The sequence below is a fragment of the Capra hircus genome, chromosome 14, assembly GCF_001704415.2.
Source record: "Capra hircus breed San Clemente chromosome 14, ASM170441v1, whole genome shotgun sequence".
NCBI classification, from domain to species: Eukaryota; Metazoa; Chordata; class Mammalia; order Artiodactyla; family Bovidae; genus Capra; species Capra hircus.
Window position 1 is genome coordinate 24,270,718 of NC_030821.1, and position 23,190 is coordinate 24,293,907.

Consider the following 23,190-nt stretch of genomic DNA (forward strand, 5'->3'; position numbering starts at 1 on the left):
TAATATCATAATTGCAATTTGTAATTGCCAAAGTTATATAATCTTTTCATTTTTTTAAAGTGTAATAAGACATAAAATCTGTTTCTGAAATTCTTCCAGGTATCCACAGGTTTCATCATTGTCTGGTGGTTTTTCTTTAAAAAGCAGTACTAAGGAGACTTCCCTGGCTGTCTACTGGTTAAGACTGTGCTTCCAGTGCAGGGGCCCAAGTTCAGTCCCTGGTTGGGGAACTAAGATCCCAGATGCCATGCGCTGTGGCCATAAATGAACTAAAGATTTTTAATTTAAAATAAATAAAAAGCAGAACTAAAATAAATTAAATACCATTTTCTCTTTCAATTTTGTATTTTCATACTGTTTACTTTTGAAAATTATGGTAATAGTTTTTATTTCTACTACGCAATGATTCTGCTCTGTACATTATGTTAAAAGTGGTATAACTCAAGTATTTTAGCTAACATTTCTCATATTCTGTTGGAGTATTGATTTCAGATTAATCTAATTTACATATTTCTGTTTTATAATTAAAATTTTAATTGTTAAAATATGCATAAAATAAGATTTATGAGTTTAACCATTTTTAATGTAAAATATAGGAGCTTTAGGCATATTCACATTATTGTACAACCATTACCACCATCCATTTCCAGAACTTTTTCATCTTCCTGAGCTGAAACTCTGCTTATTAAATGATAACTTCCATTCTCCTCTCCTTACAAGTCCTTGGCAAGCACCATTCTATATTTTCCCTTTTGTGTGTGGCTTATATCCGTTAGCATAATGTCTTCAAGTTTCATCTATGTTGTAGTATGTCAGAATTTTCTTTCTATATAAAGTTGAATAATATTCCATTACACACAGCACATCTTCTTTATATGTTCATTTGTTGATGGACATTTGAGTTGTTTCTACCTTTTGGCTGCTGTGAATAATAATGCTGCTATGAACATTTAAAAAAAAAATCGCTCAGTCGTGTCCGACTCTTTGCGACCCCATGGACTATAGCCCACCAGGCTCCTCTGTCCGTGGGATTTTCTAGCCAAGAATACTGGAGTAGGTTGCCATTTCCTTCTCCAGGGGATCTTCCCAACCCAGGGATCGAACCTGGGTCTCCCGCATTGTAGGCAGATGCTTTACCATCCAAGCTACCAGGGAAACTATGAACATAAGTGTACAAATAATTTGTTTGATTTCCTACTTTCTTTTTTTTTTTTTGGGTATATACCAGAAGTAGATTTGCTGGATTCTATGGTAATTCTGTGTTTACTTTTTTGATGAACCATTGATCTGTTTTCCACAGTGGCTATACCATTTTATAGTCCCACCAGCAACATACCAGGGTTTGATTCAGTTTTTCAAAACAGGGAATTTTCTTTGCATTTAGATATACTGAATTTAGATATACTGAGATATACTGTGTATAATTTACATATACTTAAGACTTAAGGATTATATTCAATAGATGTTAAGTAATTATCTTCTATAAAAGATTGAATATTTTTTCATTATTCAGAGTTAATGTTCATTAAAGAACTTTTGACAAATATGTTGCTTTTTAGAAAATTTATAAAAAATTACCTGAAATTCATCACCTGGAGTTGATCATTGTTAATATTTGGTGTATTTATCTTTGCTCTTCAGTGCATATGTGTATCTACATATACACATTTATGTACACACACATATACAATATTGATATAATTTGTGTATATCTTTATAGGTGTATGGTTTTCATATAAAATTAGGATTACATGTAGTATCGTTTCTTGCTTTTTTCAGTTCATATATTATGTCATGAACATTTTCCTGTGTCATTATACAGTTGACCCTTGAACAACTCAAGGGTTAAGGGGTGACACATACTCCTATCCCACATTCAAAAATTTATGTGTAACTTTACAGTCTGCCCTCCATATCTGCGGTTCTGCATACATGGATTCAACCAACCATGTGTAGTAGTATTATAGTATGTATTATTTGAAGAAGATCTATGTATAAGTGGATCCATGCAGTTCAACCCCCATGTTGTTCAGGGGTCAACTTGAACCCATGTAGTGCTTTCATGGTTTTTAATGGCCCTGTAATTTAGCTATTTCTGTATTTATTAAGACATTCAGTTGTTATTAACAATTCATATTATTAAGATTGATGTGACGAATACTGGCATAGATATCTTTATTTGATATATTTCTGTTTGGTTGTCTCATGTTCTGAAATCTTTGAAAATGATAAAATGTTGCATTCTTGTTGACCCAGTAATATAGTAGACTACTTGTATTTTATTGGGTTTGTTTGGGTGCAGGGTTTAATTGGGTTTTCCTGTTATGACATTACTAAATGGAGAAAGTTTGGTAGATATGTTTAGATAGGTGTTCCTGGATTGCCGCTATTTGGTTTCTTCTTTTTTTGTATGTGCATATGGAGGGAGGACAAGAAAATTAGTTTTAAGTAGCTAATTTTAAGGAACTTGAGATTCTATATAGGGAAGTTTCTGATCTTTTATCATAAAACTGTATAATATAAATATATAATGGAATGTAATTGTGAGAAGAATAGTAAAAGTTCATTCTTTTAACCTGATGCAAATGCTGGGGCTCAGATAGATTATGTATCTTGCACAGGGTTACACAGAAGAAAGCCACGACTAGTATCCAGATCTCCCGACTATAGCAAAATGCTTTTTTTTCCCATAATATGCCTCCTTTGTAAGCTAATGTTTCCTGAATTGATCCATATTGTCAGACCTTCAGTGTGTCCTACGTCAGCATTTGTGGTTGGAAGGGTTAGAGATAATTCAGGCTTAATAAACTAAACAGGCGGCTAAATCTAGCATATTGTTTTTGTCACACCTTCATATGTATGTAAAAGCTTCAGAAACTTTTTTACTGATTTTTTTCTGTAACAACCATATTACAGTAAAACTTTGAAAATTCTGCAAACTTATTTAGATATTGTTCTAGAAAGGTAGTAGAGATTGTCCAGAATATTGTATATGTATGTATATGAATAATTACTTTAGTGTGGTTGTTATAAAAATTTAACCAAAATTTCTAGATCTTCTACATTTTTTCCTAATACCCTTAGATATAATATTAGTTCATAACTTGGGTGTTAGTTTATTAGTCTTGCTATACTTGTCACTTTTGATGGAAAAATATATAAGCTACTTAAGAGAATTCACCTTTCAGTAAATTAACATTTTATTCTGTAATTATTTGTCAGAAGTTTAGAGATAAACATTATTTAGTCTAAATTGTTTTAAATTATTCAAACATGGTGTATGAGAATTGAATAAACACTCTATCTCAATTCTAGGTTCTGCACTTTTAAAAGAAAAGAGAAGGCATCGATTGCATAAGTTCTTATGTCTCAGAGTCGGAAAACCTATGAGGAAAACATTTGTATCTCAAGCAAGTGCAACAATGCAACAGTATGCACAAAGAGATAAGAAACATGAATATTGGTTTGCTGTGCCACAAGAAAGGTAAAACAATAACAACAAAATCTGGAGAACATTGAGATTCCTTGAGTTGAAATTATTTTGTATAACAGTTCATACCAGTAGCAAAGTACTGAAATAGTTTATGATTAAAACCTGACATTAAATCTGTTCAAAATCAATTAGCTCCTCTTTTATACTCTTTAGTTTATCCCACTTTTAATTTTAGTCCCCTTTTGTGGTTTAATGTAAAAAATATGAACATATACCTCATGTTACTAGTAAACAGTCATAGTTAAAATGTTTTAGATCAAGAAGGTTCATCAAAATATCAACTGGTACAGCCCCACCTCAAGGCAGGAAATGATACAATTGCTTTTTTTTTTTTTTACTTTTTATTTTGTATTTTGTTAACTGGTATAGCCAGTTATCACTGTTGTGATAGTTTCAGATGAACAGCAAACGGACTCAGCCATACATATACATGTATCCATTCTCCCCCAAACGCCCATTCAAGATGCCACATCACATTGAGCAAAGTTCTGTGTACTATACAGAAAGTCTTGGTTATCCATTTTAAATATAGCAGTGTGTACATGTCCGTCCCAAACTCCTTAACTATATATAATTTCTTTTTTTTTAATTTCATCAAATCCTTTCTATTATAAATGCTTGCTATATACATAGCACTAAAATAGCTACTAAAAGGATCTGGTCTTCAAATTATTTTTTATACTCACTGCACAGTAAAATTTCTCATATTATGATTGAGCAATATTTGTAAAGGATGTCTGTTATCACTGTATTGTAAATACTGACATTTTAAGTTCACTGGATCATAAATAATGGCATTCTAAGTTAAAACTTACATTTATCTATTAAATATATCCAGTGGGATTTAGATAATGTAACAATTTGCCCTCTACAATTAGATTATACATTTAAACACTACTTGAATGTGCTCTTCTAAAGCAGTTTTGCATCACTACTTTTCTCTTTGAATTTATATTTCAATTATACTTCCTCATAGACTCTTATTATAAGGTAGTATATTTTTATTCCTTTTTGCATTTTTTGCAACAAATTGCATATGCTTACACATTTATCTGGAGCTTCCCAGGTGGTGCTAGTGTTAAAGAACCCGCCTGCCAAAGCAGGAGACATAAGATGCCAATTCGATCCCTGGGTCGGAAGATCACCTGGAGAAGGGCATGGCAACCCACTCCAGTATTCTTGCCTGGAGAATCCCCATGGACAGAGGAGCCTGGCAGGCTGCAGTCCATAGGGTCGCAAAGAGTCAGAGATGACTGAAACGACTGAGCATGCATGTACATATTTATCTGTGTGTGTGTACTGACATTGCTGCTGCTGCTGCTAAGTTGCTTCAATCGTGTCTGACTCTGTGCGACCCCATAGATGGCAGCCCACCAGGCTCCCCGGTCGCTGGGATTCTCCAGCAAGAATACCGGAGTGGGCTGCGATTTCCTTCTCCAATGCATGAAAGTGAAAAGTCAAAGTGAAGTCGCTCAGTCATGTCCGACTCTTCGCGACCTCATGGACTGCAGCCTACCAGGCTCCTCCGTCCATGGGATTTTCCAGGCAAAAGTACTGGAGTGGGGTGCCATTAGCTAGGTAATACCTTTTTAAAAACTATTTCATCCCTTTCCATTCTACCTTTGTTTGTTACTGCTTTAGTATAGGTTTACATCCTTCATCACCTGGGCTATTTTAAAAGTCTTCTAAATCTAAATTGTAAATACACAGGCATTGTTTTGCATATGCCAACACCCAAGTAATTCATCACCCAGAATAAAATACAGACCACCTGCAGTACTCTATAAAGTTCCCTCCTGAGCCTAGACAACCCCTAAACTCCCAAAAACAGGTAGTCTGGTGGACTTTTGACTAGTTTTGCCCTTTGAATTTTATGTAAATGGAATTATACAATATATAGTCTTTCATGTCTGGCTTGACTTCTTTTATTCTGTGAGACTCATCCATATTGTATCAACAGAACCTTTTTGTTGCTCCATTATTTGGAATTTTATAAATATTCCATTTTTTTTTTTATTCAACAACCTGCAGACAGGCATTACACATACTAAAAATTTTCTGTGATTATTCTCGAAAGAGTAAAGGGTCTAAGGCTCACCCTACTTGTTAACAGGTTGGCCTGCCTCAGTTTAATGAGTGCTGGCAAAAAAGAGTCACAACAGCATCAGTCACAGCTCTAGTACTTGTATGAGTTCTTTGAGCTTCAGTTCCCACAGTTGGGTGTGAAGAAGGCCAAGTGACAGCTGCATGTGCCATGGGTTATGTTAAAGAAGAGGAACCTTAAGTTTAGGGAACCTAAAACTTCTATAATGTACAGTAAGCATGGTTTCCCTTTGATCCAGAGTAAGATACTAATGGGCTTTCCAAGTGGCTCAGTGGTAAAGAATCCGTCTGCCAAGCAGGAGACACGTGTTCAATCTCTGGGTCAGGAGACCCTAGAGAAGGAAACAGCAACTCACTTCAGTATTCTTGCTTGGGAAATCCCATGGACAGAGGACCCTGGTGGGCTACAGTCCATAGGTTCACAGAAGAGTCAGACACAACGTTGCGACTAAACTTCCACCACAAGATACTGAATATTTCTGCCTTCTAAAACCAAGCTATGCTTTGTTTTCTGTGCAAACATACATGAAAAGGTAGTGCTGAACAAAGGTACACAGTGCCTCTGTCCATAAGACATGCAGAAATCCAAGAGAAAATTGTCTTTCAACACCTACATTATTCTAAATATTAATTAAACCTGGAAGAACATTTTATCATTAAAATTATTACTAATGAACAGTTGATCAAAGCAACATAAATTATAATTTATCATACATAGCTATTACACATAAAATGTAAAATACAGGAAATGTCTTAATAAAATAGTTAGGGCTTTCTCCCAATTAGTTTATGTATCGATTGATGAATATTGTTCATTGAAATGATAAGACTCAGTGGCTCAGTTCTGCCCCCTCCCTTTTTCTTTTTCTATAAGTACTAAAAAGCTTTGTTCATAAAAATGTCTATGAAACTGAGAAGTTTTAGTATAATGTCAGTCAGTTCTTTAAACGTATTTCTGTTTATATTCTAAAATTAATCATCTTTCATCAAAATTATTTTTAGTAACCATCATTTGAATAGCTTCATTCAGTTTTGTGGAAATTAGTGAATTAGAAACCACCTGATATACAAAAGGACTTACTACCCAGTTTTTAAAATCTTTCCCTGTCTCAATACCAACTTTGGGCAACCTGGAAGTTTTTATACTGGAAGTTTTTTAACTATAAAGACATGTACCATTGTAAAATTCTGGATGAGTGAGGATGGTACTTTAGTGAAAGCAGAGAAGAAACAATCTGTAAGATATCTTAACCACGCTGTTCTCAAGAAGATGAGTATAAGTGAAGATTACCATATGGAAACGGAAGAGAAAGAGATTGATTCCCTTAGATCTATCTTAAATGTCTGTGTACCTCTTGGAAAGGCTTTATATGTCCCTCTGAAGACTTCCTTTCAAGAATATAATAATAAAATTCTTTTCTCTCCCCCCTCACCTAAATATACAGTACAATCTGTGCGTTCAACAAAATGTGATTAAAATAATTTAAAAATATCCTGTGATTTGCATAATTCATGAGTACATGAAAGGCAAAGAGCCAGATACTCTGATCTGCCAGTGATACCAAGATGATTACAATGAGATATTCAACCCTATTATATCTTTAGTTAAAAACAACATAAGGATTTATTTTTCTCCTTAGTGTTGGCTTTGTTTTAATTTTTGAATGGAATTTTCCATTTTAATATTGTCCTTGCACCTTCACTAATATTCATTGAAAATTAGTTTTATTAGAATTTCGAATTTATTTTATTTCAGGATTTTATGAAAAAGTTGCTTCATAGAGACAGATTATCTGAAAGATGATACTTAACACCTTTTTCAAGCATTAGTTGCCACATAACAAATGACACTATTAAAAATTTATTGAAAACAATGTCCAGGACAGTGATTATTGATTGCTATATGTTAGTAGAGAGGTTTTTTTTTAATATAAATTCATTTATTTTAATTGGAGGCTAATTACTTTACAATAGTATATTGGTTTTGCCATACATCAACATGAATCTGCCATGGGTATACACGTGTTCCCCATCCTGAACCCCCCTCCCAGTTCCATCTCCATACCTTCCCTCTGGGTCATCCCAGTGCACCAGCCCCAAGCATCCTGTATCCTGCATCAAACCTGAACTGGTGATTCGTTTCACATATGATATTATACGTGTTTTAATGCATTCTCCCAAATCATCCCACCCTCGCCCTCTCCCACAGAGTCCGAAAGACTGTTCTGTACATCTGTGTCTCTTTTACTATCTCGCATACAGGGTTATCATTACCATCTTTCTACATTCCATATATATGCGTTAGTATACTGTATTAGTGTTTTTCTTTCTGGCTTCCTTCACTGTGTATAATAGGCTCCAGTTTCATCCACTTCATTAGAGCTGATTCAAATGTACTCTTTTTAATGGCTAAGTAGAGAGTTTTATAATCACTTTTCAGTTATCCATACCAATTAAAGCCAACAAAGCATAGATGTTTGAAATGTGCATCTTACCATTCAGATAATTTTTATTTCAGGGATTTAGGGTTTAGTAGGACTTCCCTGGTGGCTCAGACGGTAAAGCGTCTGCCTACAATGCAGGAGACCTGGGTTCAATCCCTGGGTCGGGAAGATCTCCTGGAGAAGGAAATGGCAACCCACTCCAGTGTTCTTGCCTGGAAAATCCCATGGATGGAGGAGCCTGGTGGGCTACAGTTCATGGGGTAGCAAAGAGTCGGACACAACTGAGCGACTTCACTCACTCACAGGCTTTAGTAAACAAAACTGAAAGAAGGGACATAAAAGTTAAATATATTAAATTTCTATTAACCTGGGAAAAACCTGTATAGTGGTCAGGTTTCAAAATAGGTAATTAGAGTAAGTTGTTAATTGTATTTTGATAATTAGATCATTGTGTGATTGAGGTTAAAATGGTGAGTTTGGTTTTCCTTCCCATTGTCAAGTTTCCTTCATGAAAAGAATTGTTGCCATGAAGAGCATCTGAGCTAGTCAAAACCAGGCTGAAGAAAATCCTAATGCAGTTAGGAGCTGGACAGAACACAGCCCCAAAATTTTAAGTTAATGTCTTCCTGGTAGTGGGCTTTGTTTTATTTTTAAATAAAGAATAGTGTATGTAATATTTTGTATATTTTAAGTCAAGTTTTGTGAAGCTGTTTAACAAAAATAATTTTTAAATTCTTGCTAACAACTCAGAATAGCAGATCTATTAATTCGTAATCACTCATTCTAACAGGACAGACCACTTGTATGCCTTCTTCATTCAGTGGAGTCCAGAAACATATGCAGAAGATACTGGTGAATATACCAAAGAACCTGGATTTATAGTAGTAAAAAAGATTGAAGAATCTGAAACAAATGAGGATTCTACTAATGAAGCAGCAGCTAGAGAATGGGAGGTAAGGGGGAAAATGTGAAGCTTTCATTTGTCTTTTTTCTTTTTATGAATTTATAGTTTTAGAGTTGGCAAAGTTCAAGTGACCTTTAAATGAGTAATATTTTAAAGGTTCACTGTCCTTGTATATATGTATTTATTGAATAAATCTGATAAGTAACTTTGGTTTATTCCTTTTTGTCATTTCCCTTTTGCTTTAAAATGTTAGAGAAGCAACCTGTCATCAGTAAAATCCCTTTTATTGAGTAAACTTTAGGAATAATTACTGTTTAAACCATTTATTGCAGATCTAATTCACTTTAATGTTATCTTCTGCATGGAGGAGGCCTAGCAGTTATTTAACACATTCATGCAAATTAGCACTCCTTCTAAGCTCATATCCAAGCATTATCTTGACATCAGTTCAGCAACATGCAAAGAAAATAAGCTGATGCTAATTTTACAAAGTAATGGAAGTTTTATGCTCTGCTCAAATTTACTGAGCTTGTATAAATGGTCAAATTGACACTAAACAACTTTTTTTAACCCCTCTTAGATCTATCTTTTAAAATTGTGTGTTATGATTTTACATGCTTTGTCATGTGGGATTGATAGAGTGACGTATCTGGTCTTTCTTTTGTTATGGTTCCCTGGATTCACCTCTTCATGCATTAGAAAATACAGAGCAGATGCTAAAATGTGATAATAAACTGAATCAAATTTTGTTATCCATCTGGTGTTGTTTGTGATTGTTTGTGTGATGAATGTGGTGTATATGTATTTAACATGTATAATGATTAAAGGTATACATGACATGTCTTTTGTTTAAAATGCACACCTGATTTTGTATGTGCCTCAATCCGTGCCATGTAGTATATTCAGAATCAGTTTGTATTGTGACTATGATATAATGGAGGAAAACAGTTAACATATATTGAGCATTTATTTTGAGTTATTTTTAATATTTAGACCAATATTATTAATCTCTCTACCAGCTTTCACAATAGCCATGAACTGGAAACAACCTGAATGTCTGTCTGCAGGTTATTGAATTTTAAAAAAATGGAATATTTATAAAATTTCAAATAATGAAGCAACAAAAAGGTTCTGTTGATACAACAATGTAGATGAGTCTCACAGAATAAAAGAAGCCAAGCCAGACATGAAAGACTATATATTGTATAATTCCATTTACATAAAATTCAAAAGGGCAAAACTAGTCAGAAGTCCACCAGACTACCTGTTTCTGGGAGTTTAGGGGTTGTCTAGGCTCAGGAGGGAACTTTATAGAGTACTGCAGGTGGTCTGTATTTTATTCTGGGTGGTGAATTACTTGGGTGTTGGCATATGCAAAACAATGCCTGTGTATTTACAATTTAGATTTAGAAGACTTTTAAAATAGCCCAGGTGATGAAGGATGTAAACCTATACTAAAGCAGTAACAAACAAAGGTAGAATGGAAAGGGATGAAATAGTTTTTAAAAAGGTATTACCTAGCTAATGGCACCCCACTCCAGTATTCTTGCCTGGAGAATCCCAGGGACGGGGGAGCCCGGTGGGCTACCGTCTATGGGGTCGCACAGAGTCGGACACGACTGAAGCGACTTAGCAGCAGCAGCAGCTAATAAAACAGGACATAGTGACAGATGATGGTGAGGTACTAACTTGGGTGGCAAGGTAGATGGCAGTATTTTCAGTCAAGCCAGAGAATTGACAGTTTTCTCTCTTTTGAGATTGAAACACTTCATTTTGAAAATAAAGACTTTAGTACTAATTTTTTGAGTATTAACTTTTTATTTAAAAGGGACCATCTTAATTCTTATGGACATTCTGCAGTTTATAATTTCTATGGAAAAAGAGTTTTCTCACCTGTTTTCAACGAGAATTGATTCAAATAAAAAGATTAAAAATTGATAAAAAATTAAATTTTAGAAAATTTCTGCTGTGTTATCTAGAAACATTTTGCTGCACGAGTAGCCACTAGGTGACATGTGGCTATTGAATACTTGAAATGTGGCTAATGCCACTAAGGAACTGAATTTTTAATTGTTCAATTTTGATTAAACATAAAAACCAATACTTGATTCATTATTGGATGACTTTTAGATATGTTTTGAACAACTTAGATATATGAATTCTTTTAAGCTATAAATTTCATGAAATGTCAATATGATCTCATAAATAAGATCAGGTATTTCCTGTGAAAATCTGGTATCTCCATTGAGATGTAGTTAACTATGCTAATTCCTGTAAATACAATAGCCCCTCACCGCTTGTACACAGCTGTTGAGCAAGGAAATATGGCTAGTCCAAATAGAGATAATCTGTAAATATAAAAAATATGCTGGTTTTTTAAGATTCAGAACTGAAAGAAAAAAATGTAAGATATCATTAATTCTTCCATCGATTATGTTGAAATGATGTTTTGGTTATATTGAAATTGATTTAACTTTTTTTTTTAACGTGGCCACTAGAAAATTTATAATTGCGTATGTCTTGCATTGTATTTCTCTTGTATAGTATTGGTCTAGTGCCTGATAGCTACTAAGTACATAAAAAGCTGGGTGTTTTTTTTCCCATCAAAAGTCTGTTCTTTACCTTAGAGTTCACTCTTGGTGCTGTACATTCTATGGGTCTGAGCAAATGTAAGAGAACATAAAAAGTATTTTAAATGTTTAAAGGATGTTTTTTAAAAGGGAATTTGAGGTGGATGAACCTCGAGCCTGTTATACAGAGTGAAGTAAGTAAGAGAAAAACAAAATGTTATATATTAATGCATACATATAGATTCTAGAAAAATGGTACTGATGAACCTACTTGCCTACTTGCAGGGCAGGAGTAGAGATGCAGGCGTGGAGAACCGACTTGTGGACACAGCAGGGGAAGGAAAGGGTGGGGCAAATGGAGAGAGTAACATTACATATATACACTGTCATGTGCAAATTAGATAGCTAGTGGGAAGCTGCTGTATAACACAGGGAGCTCAACCCAGTCGTCTCTGACAAATTACAGGGGCGGGAGGGAAGTTTAGGAGAGAGGGGTTATATGTATACTTGTGGCTGATCCCCAGTTTTGTATGACAGAAACTAACACGACATTGTAAAGCAATTATCCTCTAAATAAAGATCATTTTTAAAAAGGAAATTTGACTAGAGAACATACATAAAATGAGAAAAACTCAAAATCTCTACCTATGTGTAGAGAATAGGTGACTTAGAATTTAGGATGAATTTGTTATTAATTTATTTCATGCTGATACAAAATTTGTACATTGGGGAACATTTGCCTATGATAAACTTACCTTCTCAACTTCTTTTCTATTCTCCCTTCCTATTCCCCCTACCTATGTAAGTACCATGAGGGCAGGGGTTTATGGGTTTCATACACTGCTCTATCTGCTGAGCTATGAACAGTGCAGTCATATAATTAACCCTTTGTAAATACATTAGTGAATAAATTTGGGCATAAATTAAATAATAAATATAACTTGTACTTGTTAACAATTGGTCTAAAATAAGTTCTTATGTCACTTGTAGTAAATATTTTATCATAAAGCCATAGACTCTTAGAGTTGAAATTAACTGACAGTTCAGCCTCTCTCATTTTACATCATTCTTGATTATACTTTAGCATATTTAGTGCTAGGGAACTTACTACCTCAAAGGGCAGTGCTTTTCAGTTTAGGACAGTTCTGTTAGAAAATTCTTTCTTTTAGTGAGTTTAAAGAAATATACCTTTGTAAGTTTAATACGTTTATCTTTGTTCTTCCTTCCCGTGCACATTAGTAACAACAAAATTTTTCTGTGTAATATGATAATGTTATACTTATCAGATATTAATATTTAAATATTGTTCTTTATTATTATCTTTTTAAAAAATCCTCTACCAAGATTATTTTCACTGGTACTTCTGTTTGACTTTAATAACTCTTCTTTGATCTGACACTGTCTTCATCACTACCCTAAAAGGACATTAACTGTAGCACCCCAAATTAATAAAATGTGCATCTTTGTAACAAGAAAAATTTTATAAATCTGAAACAATTTAAGTCCTCAAATGTGCAAATTAAAGGTCACTCCTACTGAAGATAGAAAGGGCTGGAATTTGAGAATTAGATATGATGAAAAAAGGAAGGAAGAAAAGAGAGCAACACGAGAACTTTGTACAGTGAATTCCAGAAAGAGGTGAGGGCCGCAGAAGCCTACCTTTGCTAGCGAAGAGAAAAGATAGCTGCATTTTAAGATTGTTAGCAGTAAGAACCCTTGATGATACTTCAGAACTAAGATTTCTGAATACTTGGAGGAAAAAATCTGAGAAATACTACATGTGTAACTCAAGATGTGTGTTGGATTGATGTTATTTATTATGTATACATTATTCAAATTTAGTTGTTACTATAAATATAGTTACCATAAAACATCAGCTTACCTCACCATTGTTTCCTTTTTTAACCATACTGTCCTGAGTATCTTAAGAATAAATTCTTCTGCTGTTGGTAGTTCAGTAGCCCTATCTTGCAGCTGAAGCAGAACAATTTCTACAGTTGGTAGTCTTCTCTGTTTTTCTCCGGTACTCAGTTCCAGAAATCAGTAAAGCATGTGTCCTGAGGAAAATGTGTTATGTGGGCTTTTGCAATTTTGTGAGAAATATTCCTTTATCATGGGGATTGTTTTTATGAATTTTCATTGAAAACACACTAATGGCATTTCAACAATGTAAGGAAGATCCTGAGGTGAAGGTGGGGAAAGATACCTGTTGACCTCCTACTATTTGCTGATGATTGTGCTTTTATTTGATTAATACATAAATACAGAGATTAACAGTATAGTGAATTTACATGTACCACTCAGCTTTATCAACTTATTTCATTTATAATCCTTTTCTACAGTTCTTCACATTTCTTTACAGGTGATAAAAATGTTTAAAATAAACATAATATGTGTGTATTTTTACAGTTTGCTGTTTGAGTCAGCATCCCAGCATGTGGCATATAGTTCTCTGACCAGGGATGGAACCTGGGCCCCCTGCATTGGGAGTGGAGAGTTTTAGCCACTGGGCCACCACAGAAATCCCAAAGCCTGTTTTATTTTTAAGATTCATGTGAATTTTGCATTATCTTAATTCATCTGATATACATAAAAAACCTTTTAAAATTCCTGATCATGAAATAAAAGTGATGCTACAGTAGTGAAGAAAATTATTCCATTTACTCTTCACTTCTCACACTTGCGTAAGTATTGACAAAAATATCTTAACATTGAGTTTTTGGTTTCTGATATGACTTCTCCATTTTTATGTACTTGACATTACTCACATTTTCTCAAAATGATCCAAGCTTTCATTTTAAGTGAAAATATAAAGGTGGCACTCATGGTAAAGAACCTTCTTGCCAGTGCAGGAGACACAGGAGATGTGGGTTCAATCCCTGGGTCGGGAAGATCCCGTGGAGGAGGGTGTGGCAACCCACTCCAGTATTCTTGCCTGGAGAATCCCATGGACAGAGGAGCCTGGTGGGCCATGGTCCATAGGGTCGCAGAGTCGAACACGACTGATGCGACTTAGCACATATGTATAGATGTAAATTTATTGGGTACTTATTAAATAAACCTGTACACAGGTTTTGTAATTATGCCAAATATTTTAGAATTTGCTTTCTGATGTAATTTTATAAATCATTTATAGGATTTTCCCATTTTGACATTAATTTTATTGTTTAATTTTATAAACACTTTAAAATATTTAACCTAACCTTAGCAATTTAGACTGTAAAATTTATCATATCTTCAGTGATTTGGTTTTCCACCTGGATGTGATAATTACCATGTGGAATCAGTTCTGTTTTCTTATTTGTCATTAAGTTATTGCTTTGGTGTATTATTATATTTCTCAGAGAAGTCTTAACAGTTTCATATTGCTGCAACTTTAAGAACCAACAGTTTCAGGAATAGTTAGTGTTTCACTTCTTAAACTACCAGACAATGAGTATTCTGGTGTTCATTTTCTTAAAGACATGGTTTGTGTGTGTGTCTGTGTGTGTGTCTGTGTGTGTGTTTTTAATTAAAGTAGCAAGTAGTGCCAAAATTAAAACTGAGTCAATATGTAAAACAAAGCAGAAATCCTGATCTCAGCCTAGTCAGCAAAATCCATACAGAATTGATTTTGTTCAAAATAAAAGCAGTCTCTATCTCTGAGTCACTAAACAGAGGTCACATTTCTCACATAAAAGCAATTAAAAATGAATATACTTTTGTAAACAAATTGAATCACATAGGATTACAGATCATAACGCCAAAAGAAATTCGGTAAATCTGAAACTTTTGTAAATCAAAACATTAAAAACATGAATTAACACAAATTGTCTTGTGTAATATTTCCATATTGATTATTTTTAGACCTCTTTATTGAGGTATAATTGATATATTAAAAACTTCATATTTAATATATGCAACTTGAGTTTGGAGACAAATATACATCCATGCAAAATTCAGGCTTAAATTGAAGAAAGTAGGGAAAACCACTAGACCTTTCAGGTATGACCTAAAGCAGATCAGGTAACGATTATACAGTGAGGGTGACAAATAGATTCAAAGGATTAGATCTGCTAGACAGAGTGCCTGAAGAACTATCAACGGAGTTTCATAACATTGTACAGGAGAGGGTGACCAAAACCATCCCCAAGGAAAAGAAATGCAAGAAAGAATAGTGGTTTTCTGAGGAGACATTATAAATAGCTGAGAAAAGAAGAGAAGTGAAAGGAAAAGGATAAAAGGGAAGATATCTAAATACAGAGTTCCAGAGAATAGCAGGGAGAGAGAAGACAGCCTCAAGTGAACAATGCAAAGAAATAGAGGAAAACAATAGAAAGGAAAAGACTAGAGGATCTCTCCAAGAAAATTGGAAATACCAAGGGAACATTTCATGCAAAGATGGGCATAATAAAGGACAGAAACAGCAAGAATCTAACAGAAACAGAAAAGATGATGAAGAGATGGCAAGAACACACAGAACTATACAAAAAGGTCTTTATGACCTTGATAACCATGATGGTGTGGTCACTCACCTAGAGCTAGACTTCTAGAGTATGAAGTCAAGTGGGTGTTATGAAGCATTACTATGAACAAAGCAAGTGGAGGTGATAGAATTCCAGCTGAACTATTTCAAGTGTTAAAAGATGAAGCTATTAAAGTCCTGTACTCATTATGCCAGCAGATTTGGAAAACTCAGCAGTGGCCACAGACTGAAAAGGTCCGTTCATTCCAATCCCAGAGAAAGGCATCACCAAAGAATATTCAAATTACTGTACAATTGGACTCTTAACATGCCAGCAAGATTATGCTCAAAATCTTTCAAGCTAGACTTCAACAGTACATAAACTGAGAACTTCCAGTAGTAAAAGCTGGATTTAGAAAAGGCAAATGAACCAGAGCAAATTGCCAACATCTGTTGGATCATAAGAAAAGCATCTACTCTGCTTCATTGACTACACCAAAGCCTTTGACTTGTGGATCACAACAAACTGGAAAATTCTTAAAGAGATGGAATACCAGGCCACCTTACCTGCCTCCTGAGAAAACTGTACACAGATCAAGAAAAGTCAGAGTGAAAGTGGCCCAGTTATGTCCGACTCTTTGGGACCCCATGGACTATACAGTCCATGGAGTTCTCTAGGCCAGAATACTTGAGTGGGTAGCTTTCCCTTCTCCAGGGGATCATCCCAACCCAGGGACTGAACCCAGATCTCCCACATTGCAGGCGAATTCTTTACCAGCTGCACCACAAGGGAAGCCCAAGAATACTGGAGTGGGTAGCCTATCCCTTCTCCAGTGGATTTTCCTGACCCAGGAATTGAACTGGGGTCTCCTGCAATGCAGATAGATTCTTTACGAACTGAGCTATGAGGGAAGCCCTAACCAGCATTTAGAACCTGACATGGAACAACTAATTACTTCAAAATTGGGAAAGGAGTATGTCAAGGCTGTAGCCACCCTGCTTCTGTAACTTATATGCAGAGTGCAGCATGTGAAATGCCGGACTGGATGAAGCATAAGCTGGAATCAAGATTGCTAGGAGAAATACCAATAACCTCAGATAGGCAGATGACATCACCCTTATGGCAGAAAGCGATGAGAAACTAAAGAGCCTGTTGATGAAGGTGAAAGAGGAGAGTGAAAAGCTGACTCAAAACTCAACATTCAAAAAACTAAGATCATGGTATCCAATCCTATCACTTACTGCCAATAGACGGGGGGAAAGTGAAAACAGTAATAGATTTTATTTTCTTAAACTCCAAAATCACTGTGGACAGTGATTGCAGCCAAAAAATTAAAAGACACTTGCTCCTTGGAAAAAAAGGTACAACAAACCTAGAGTGACTTCCCTGGTGGCTCAGAGGGTAAAGCATCTGTCTACAATGTGGGAGATCCGGGTTCAGTCTCTGGGTTGGGAAGATCTCCTGGCGAAGGAAATGGTAACCCACTCCAGTATTCTTGCCTGGAGAATCCCATGGACGGAGGAGCCTAGTAGGCTACAGTCCATGGAGTCACAAAGAGTCGGACACGACTGAGTGACTTCACTTTCACTTTTAGACAGCATATTAAAAAGCAGAGACATCACTTTGCCAACAAAGGTCTGTCTAGTCATAGCTCTATAGTTTTTCCAGTAGTCATGTGTGGATGTGAGAGTTAGACCGTAAAGAAGGCTGAGCATAGAAGAATTGATGCTTTTGAACTGTGGTGCTGAAGAAGACTCAAGAGTCCCTTGGACTACGAGGAGATCAAACCAGTCAATCCTACAGGAAGTCAATCCTGAATATTCATCGGAAGGACTGATGCTGAAGCTGAAACTCCAATACTTTGGCCACCTGATGCAAAGAACAGACTCATTGGAAAAGACCCTGATGCTGGGAAAGATGGAGGGCAAGAGAAGGAAGTGACAGAGCACTAGATGGTTGGATGGCATCCCCCATTCAGTGGACATGAGTCTGGGCAAACTCCAGAAGATGGTGAAGGACAGGGAAGCCTGGCATGCTGCAGTTTATGGGGTTGCAAAGAGTCGGACATGTCTGAGCAACTGAACAACAACAAATATACCCATGTAGGCATCACCACAACCTTTGCCATAAACATTGGCCATCTCCAGCAGTTTCTCATCTCTTATTATTTTGTAATAAGAACACTTAACTTAAAATTAACCTTCTTAGCAAATTTTGAAGTATATGTTTGGTACTGTGCTGTAGAGTAGGTCTCTGGTTCTAGACTATTAAGTGTTTTCATATTAGCATTTAGCATGCGAGAATAATTATGGTCTGTTTTGACTATTACTAATATTAGCTGTGAATGTTAAATATCTATAAAGTTTTGAACAATGCTTTGCTTTCTTTTTTAATATTTGTCCTCAGTTGGTAGCCAAAAGCTGTAGGCTATAAAATTTCCATTAAAATCCAAAATGTTACTTTATTTATATTGTGAGAAGGGGTGAATAATGAATGACTGTTTTATTATTTTAAAAATTAAACTATGTTTTTTAAAAGTGCTTCATTTTTATAGTCTGTCATTTTACTTTTGTAATGCTAAATTGATACTTCCTTCAAGCTCTGGGGTATCTAGCCAAATTTAAATGACCTGACATTACGTTTCCTGAGTATTATGAAAAAAGAAGGGATAGAAAGGAGATTTACTGAGCTCATTTTATGTATGCTAGGTAGGTATTACATTCATTAACTACGAAGCATTTGGCTTCAAGAAACAAAAAAAATCACACTTAAAATAGCTTCGACCAGTTGATTTTTCGTTTTTAATTGAGGTATAAATGATATATAACTTATTAGTTTCAGGTGTATCACATTATGACCATTATGAAATGGTCCCCGCAGTAAATCTAGTTTAGACAATACATACTTAAAATTTTGTGATAAAATATTTTTAAAATCTACTCTCTTCAGTTCAGTTCAGTTGCTAAGTCATGTCCGACTCTTTGCAACCACAAGAACCACAGCACGCCAGGCCTCCCTGTCTATCACCAACTCCCAGAGTCTACCCAAACCCATGTCCATCGAGTCGGTGATGCCATCCAACCATCTCGACCTTTGTCATCCCCTTCTCCTCCTGCCCTCAATCTTTCCCAGCATCAGGGTCTTTTCAGATGAGTCAGTTCTTTGCATCAGGTGGCCAAAGTATTGGAGTTTCAACTTCAACATCAGTCCTTCCAATGAACACCCAGGACTGATCTCCTTTAGGATGGACTGGTTGGATCTCCTTGCAGTCCAAGGGACTCTCAAAAGTCTTCTCCAACACCACAGTTCAAAAGCATCAATTCTTCGGCACTCAGCCTTCTTTATAGTCCAACTCTCACATCCATACATGACTACTGGAAAAACCATAGCCTTGACTAGACGGACTTTTGTTGACAAAGTAACGTCTCTGCTTTTGAACATGCTGTCTAGGATGGTCATAACTTTCCTTCCAAGGAGTAAGCATCTTTTAATTTCATGGCTGCAGTCACCATCTGCAGTGATTTTGGAGCCCAGAAGAATAAAGTCAGCCACTGTTTCCACTGTTTCCCCATCTATCTGCCATGAAGTGATGGGATAGGATGCCATGATCTTAGTTTTCTGAATGTTGAGCTTTAAGCCAGCTTTTTCACTCTCTTCTTTCACTTTCATCAAGAGGCTCTTTAGTTCTTCTTCACTTTCTGCCATAAGGGTGGTGTCATCTACTCTCAGCAACTTTCAAATATGTGTTGCAGTATTAACCATAGTCTCCATGTTGACTATACAGTTCTTATGACCTATTTATATTTTATAATTTGGCCCCCTTCATTGATTTTGCCCACCCCAGCATCCCCCCAGTGGCAACCACCAGTCTGTTCTCTTGTGTTTATGAATTTCATTTCTTTGTTGTTTTAAATTCCACATATACATGAAGTCATATGGTATTTATCTGAAGGTTTCACTTAGCTAATGAACTCAAGGTCCAGCCAATACTGTCTCAAATGACGAGATTTCAGTCTTTATTTTGGCTAAGTAGTATTCCACTGCATATGTGTCCCACATTTTCTTTATCCATTCACTGATGGACACTTAGGTTGTTTCCATATCTTTGTTGTTCAGTCACTAAGTTGACTCTTCAGGACCCCATGACCTGCAGCATGCCAGGCGGCTCTGTCCTCCACAATCTCCTGGAGTTTGCTCAAACTCATGTCCATTGAATCATGGATGCCATCTCATCCTCTGCCACCCACTTCTCCTCTTGCCTTTAATCTTTCCCATATCTTTTTCCTTATCTTAGTTATTGTAAATAATGCTCCAGTGATTATGGTGGTACATACATCTTTTTTAAAAATTAGTTTTCATTCTTCAGATAAATAACCAGGAGTAGAATTGCTGGATCATATAATAGTTCTATTTTTAATTTTTTTAAGAACCTCCATATACTGTTTTTCATAGTGGCTACACCAGTTTATTGATACAATCGAATCCCACCAATAGTGCACAAGGGTCTCCCTTTTCTCCATATTTTCTCCATGTTTCTTATATCTTGTTTTTTTTTTTTTTTTGATACCAGCCATTCTAACTGGTGTGACATGATAGTTCATTGTGGTTTAATTGTTTTTAAAAGTATAGTCCCCAGACCAGCAGCAGCAGTAGTATCTAGGAATTGTTTAAAAAGTTAAGGAAATTCACTGGTGGTCCAGTGGTTGGGATTCTGTGCTCTCCCTGCTGAGGACCCAGGTTCAGTCCTTGGTAGGGGGAGCTAAAGTCCCACAAGGTATGGCACACCAAAAAATTAAAAAGTCCATTCTCAGGCTCCACTGCAGTCTACTTATCAGAAACTGGTTTTGGAGCCCAGTTTTCTGTTTTAACAAATGTTCCAAGTGATTCTGACGTAGTTAAAATTTTGGAGCTACTGGTTTAGATTTTTAAGAGCCGATCTTGTCTCGACATGAAGCCAGTTTTCTCAGAAACACATGGCTGAAAGATACCTTAACAAAATCAAAGCTGTATTAGGAAGAGGGTGTGAGGATATATACTAAGACAAAATAGGCTATCCTATGCATGGTGTGTATATATATATGTTATATATATGTGTGTATTTTAACCAACTAGACAGCATATTTTAAAGCAGAGACGTTACTTTGCCAACGAAGGTCCGTCTAGTTAAAGCTATGGTTTTTCCAGTAGTCATGTATGGATGTATTGGACTATAAAGAAAGCTGAGCACTGAAGAATTGATGCTTTTGAACTGTGGTGTTGGAGAAGACTCTTGAGAGTCCCTTGGACTGCAAGGAGATCCAACCAGTCCATTCTGAAGGAGATCAGCCCTGGGTGTTCATTGGAAGGATTGATGTTGAAGCTGAAACTCCAATACTTTGGCCACCTGATGCAAAGAACTGGCTCATCTGAAAAGACACTGATGCTGGGAAAGATTGAGGGCAGGAGGAGAAGGGGATGACAGAGGATGAGATGGTTGGATGGCATCACTAACTCAATGGACGTGAGTTCAAGTAAACTCTGGGAGTTGGTGATGGACAGCGAGGCCTGGCATGCTGCAGTCCATGGGGTTGCAAAGAGTCGGACACGACTGAGTGACTGAACTGAACTGATGCGTGGTGTGTGTGTGTATATATATTTAAAAATCTCATTTAAACCACGTTTTGGTATGCATATTTTTAGTTATAGAAATTCTGACTGGAAGTAATGATAGGTTTTCAAAATAGCATCCCACTACCGCCAAATTATTTAATGTTTGTTTTATGTGTGAGGCAGTGCAGGGATGGGGGTTGGTGACCACAGTTCACTGTATTTGTAAGAGGACTCTGTATTGTACAGCTGGTGTAGAGATGGTTATAGTGTGTCTATGAGGGATTGTGGGAGAGAGATCTTAGGGTAAGTGTGATGTAGAGTTGGTTGGGGAGATATAGGGGTGGCTGGTGTGAGTGGCAGGGTGGATGTTTATCAGAGGTGTACTATGTCCTATGCATGCACATCCTGGAATGTGGAGAAAGGAGATGTCAGGGTGTGGGTATGGTACAGTGCATATACTAGAAAAGTGGTTGTGTATGTGTGAAGGGCGGCCTTGTGTGTACACACCGCAAGATAAAGGGGGAAGAGCAGGTTTAATTTAAAATGGAAGAAATATTCAGTGTATCATTATAATACATTCAGTGTATTATTTACCTCTAGTTAAAAGTCAGGTAATCTAGATATTTTTTGTTTATAGTCATAATAATATTTAATCTTAAAAACTGAGTTACATTCAGAATACCCCTTGTTAGTGAAGTATATACCTAGGCGTAATAGATAATAATTACTTTTTCAAGAAAGTATTAGGAAATGCAATTTAAAAATGGGCTGTGTAATACTCAGAGGAATTTTCAGGTCACACTGAATGTTTGTATAGGATTTATTTGTAGTAGATTGACTTCATTTTGATAGTCACTCTGAAAGTTTGAAGGGTCCTCAAAGGATGTTTTAATGCTTAAAAATACACATAAGATGAAATGTTATAGGATTCTTAGACATAAATAAGGAATGATTTTATGACTGTAGAAACAGGCAATAAAATGTTAATTGAAATCATTTGTGTACTTTGGAAGGGACTCTGGAAACTGTACTGATTATTTTTTTTATGACAGGTATTTTTAGTGTATTTCTTAATGTACTGGTGTTTGGAAATACATGCTCTGTATCTTTAAACCTTTGAGTCCTTTCTTTGCACATTTGGGTACAGTGCAACCAAACTTAAACATGGGAAATCCTCTCTTCCCTCCCCAGCTTAACAGTCTCCACTCAGGACTATCTTTGCAATGGATACTACTTAGTGATTAGCTCTCTGTCTTGTCAATCAAATCGTTGTCTCCAGCAAACTGTTTTGTCACTGTAGTAGGGCTCTCGTGCTGGAAATGGATCTTTGACAGAGGAAGAATGCTTTTGAAAACAGTTCTTAGGAGATGGTGTAACTTAATTTGTCCTGGAAAGGAAATGTCTCGTCTCTGGTATGGGAAAAAGGGGAGAAGGCATCAACCAATTAATCAAAAATATACTCTGGTAAATCTTAGTCAATGATTTCAATTTCTATATTTACTAGTCTTTTTATGGTGACATTCTGCAGAATTATGCAATTTTAAAATTTAAACATAAAGAATACTTACAGAATTCAATATTGTATGATTGTAAAAAAGTACCTTCAAGTTATTTCTGCTAATCCTAAATATCTTCGAAAGGA

At 35.8% G+C, this 23,190-nt stretch overlaps 1 protein-coding gene across 8 annotated transcripts in view; it reads left to right on the top strand.

Moving 5' to 3' along the window:
- OXR1 (oxidation resistance 1) overlaps positions 1-23,190 on the top strand; it is a 461,155-nt gene that overhangs the window by 417,229 nt on the left and 20,736 nt on the right. For 6 of the 8 annotated variants that reach the window (XM_018058341.1, XM_005689166.3, XM_018058343.1 and 3 more), the window contains 2 exons: positions 3,316-3,484; positions 8,831-8,993. In XM_018058341.1, the coding sequence (XP_017913830.1) occupies positions 3,316-3,484; positions 8,831-8,993 (332 nt within the window). Of the gene's footprint in view, positions 1-3,315; positions 3,485-8,830; positions 8,994-22,705; positions 23,013-23,190 lie in introns of those variants that run through there. The other 2 variants (XM_018058345.1, XM_018058346.1) reach the window with 2 other exon arrangements.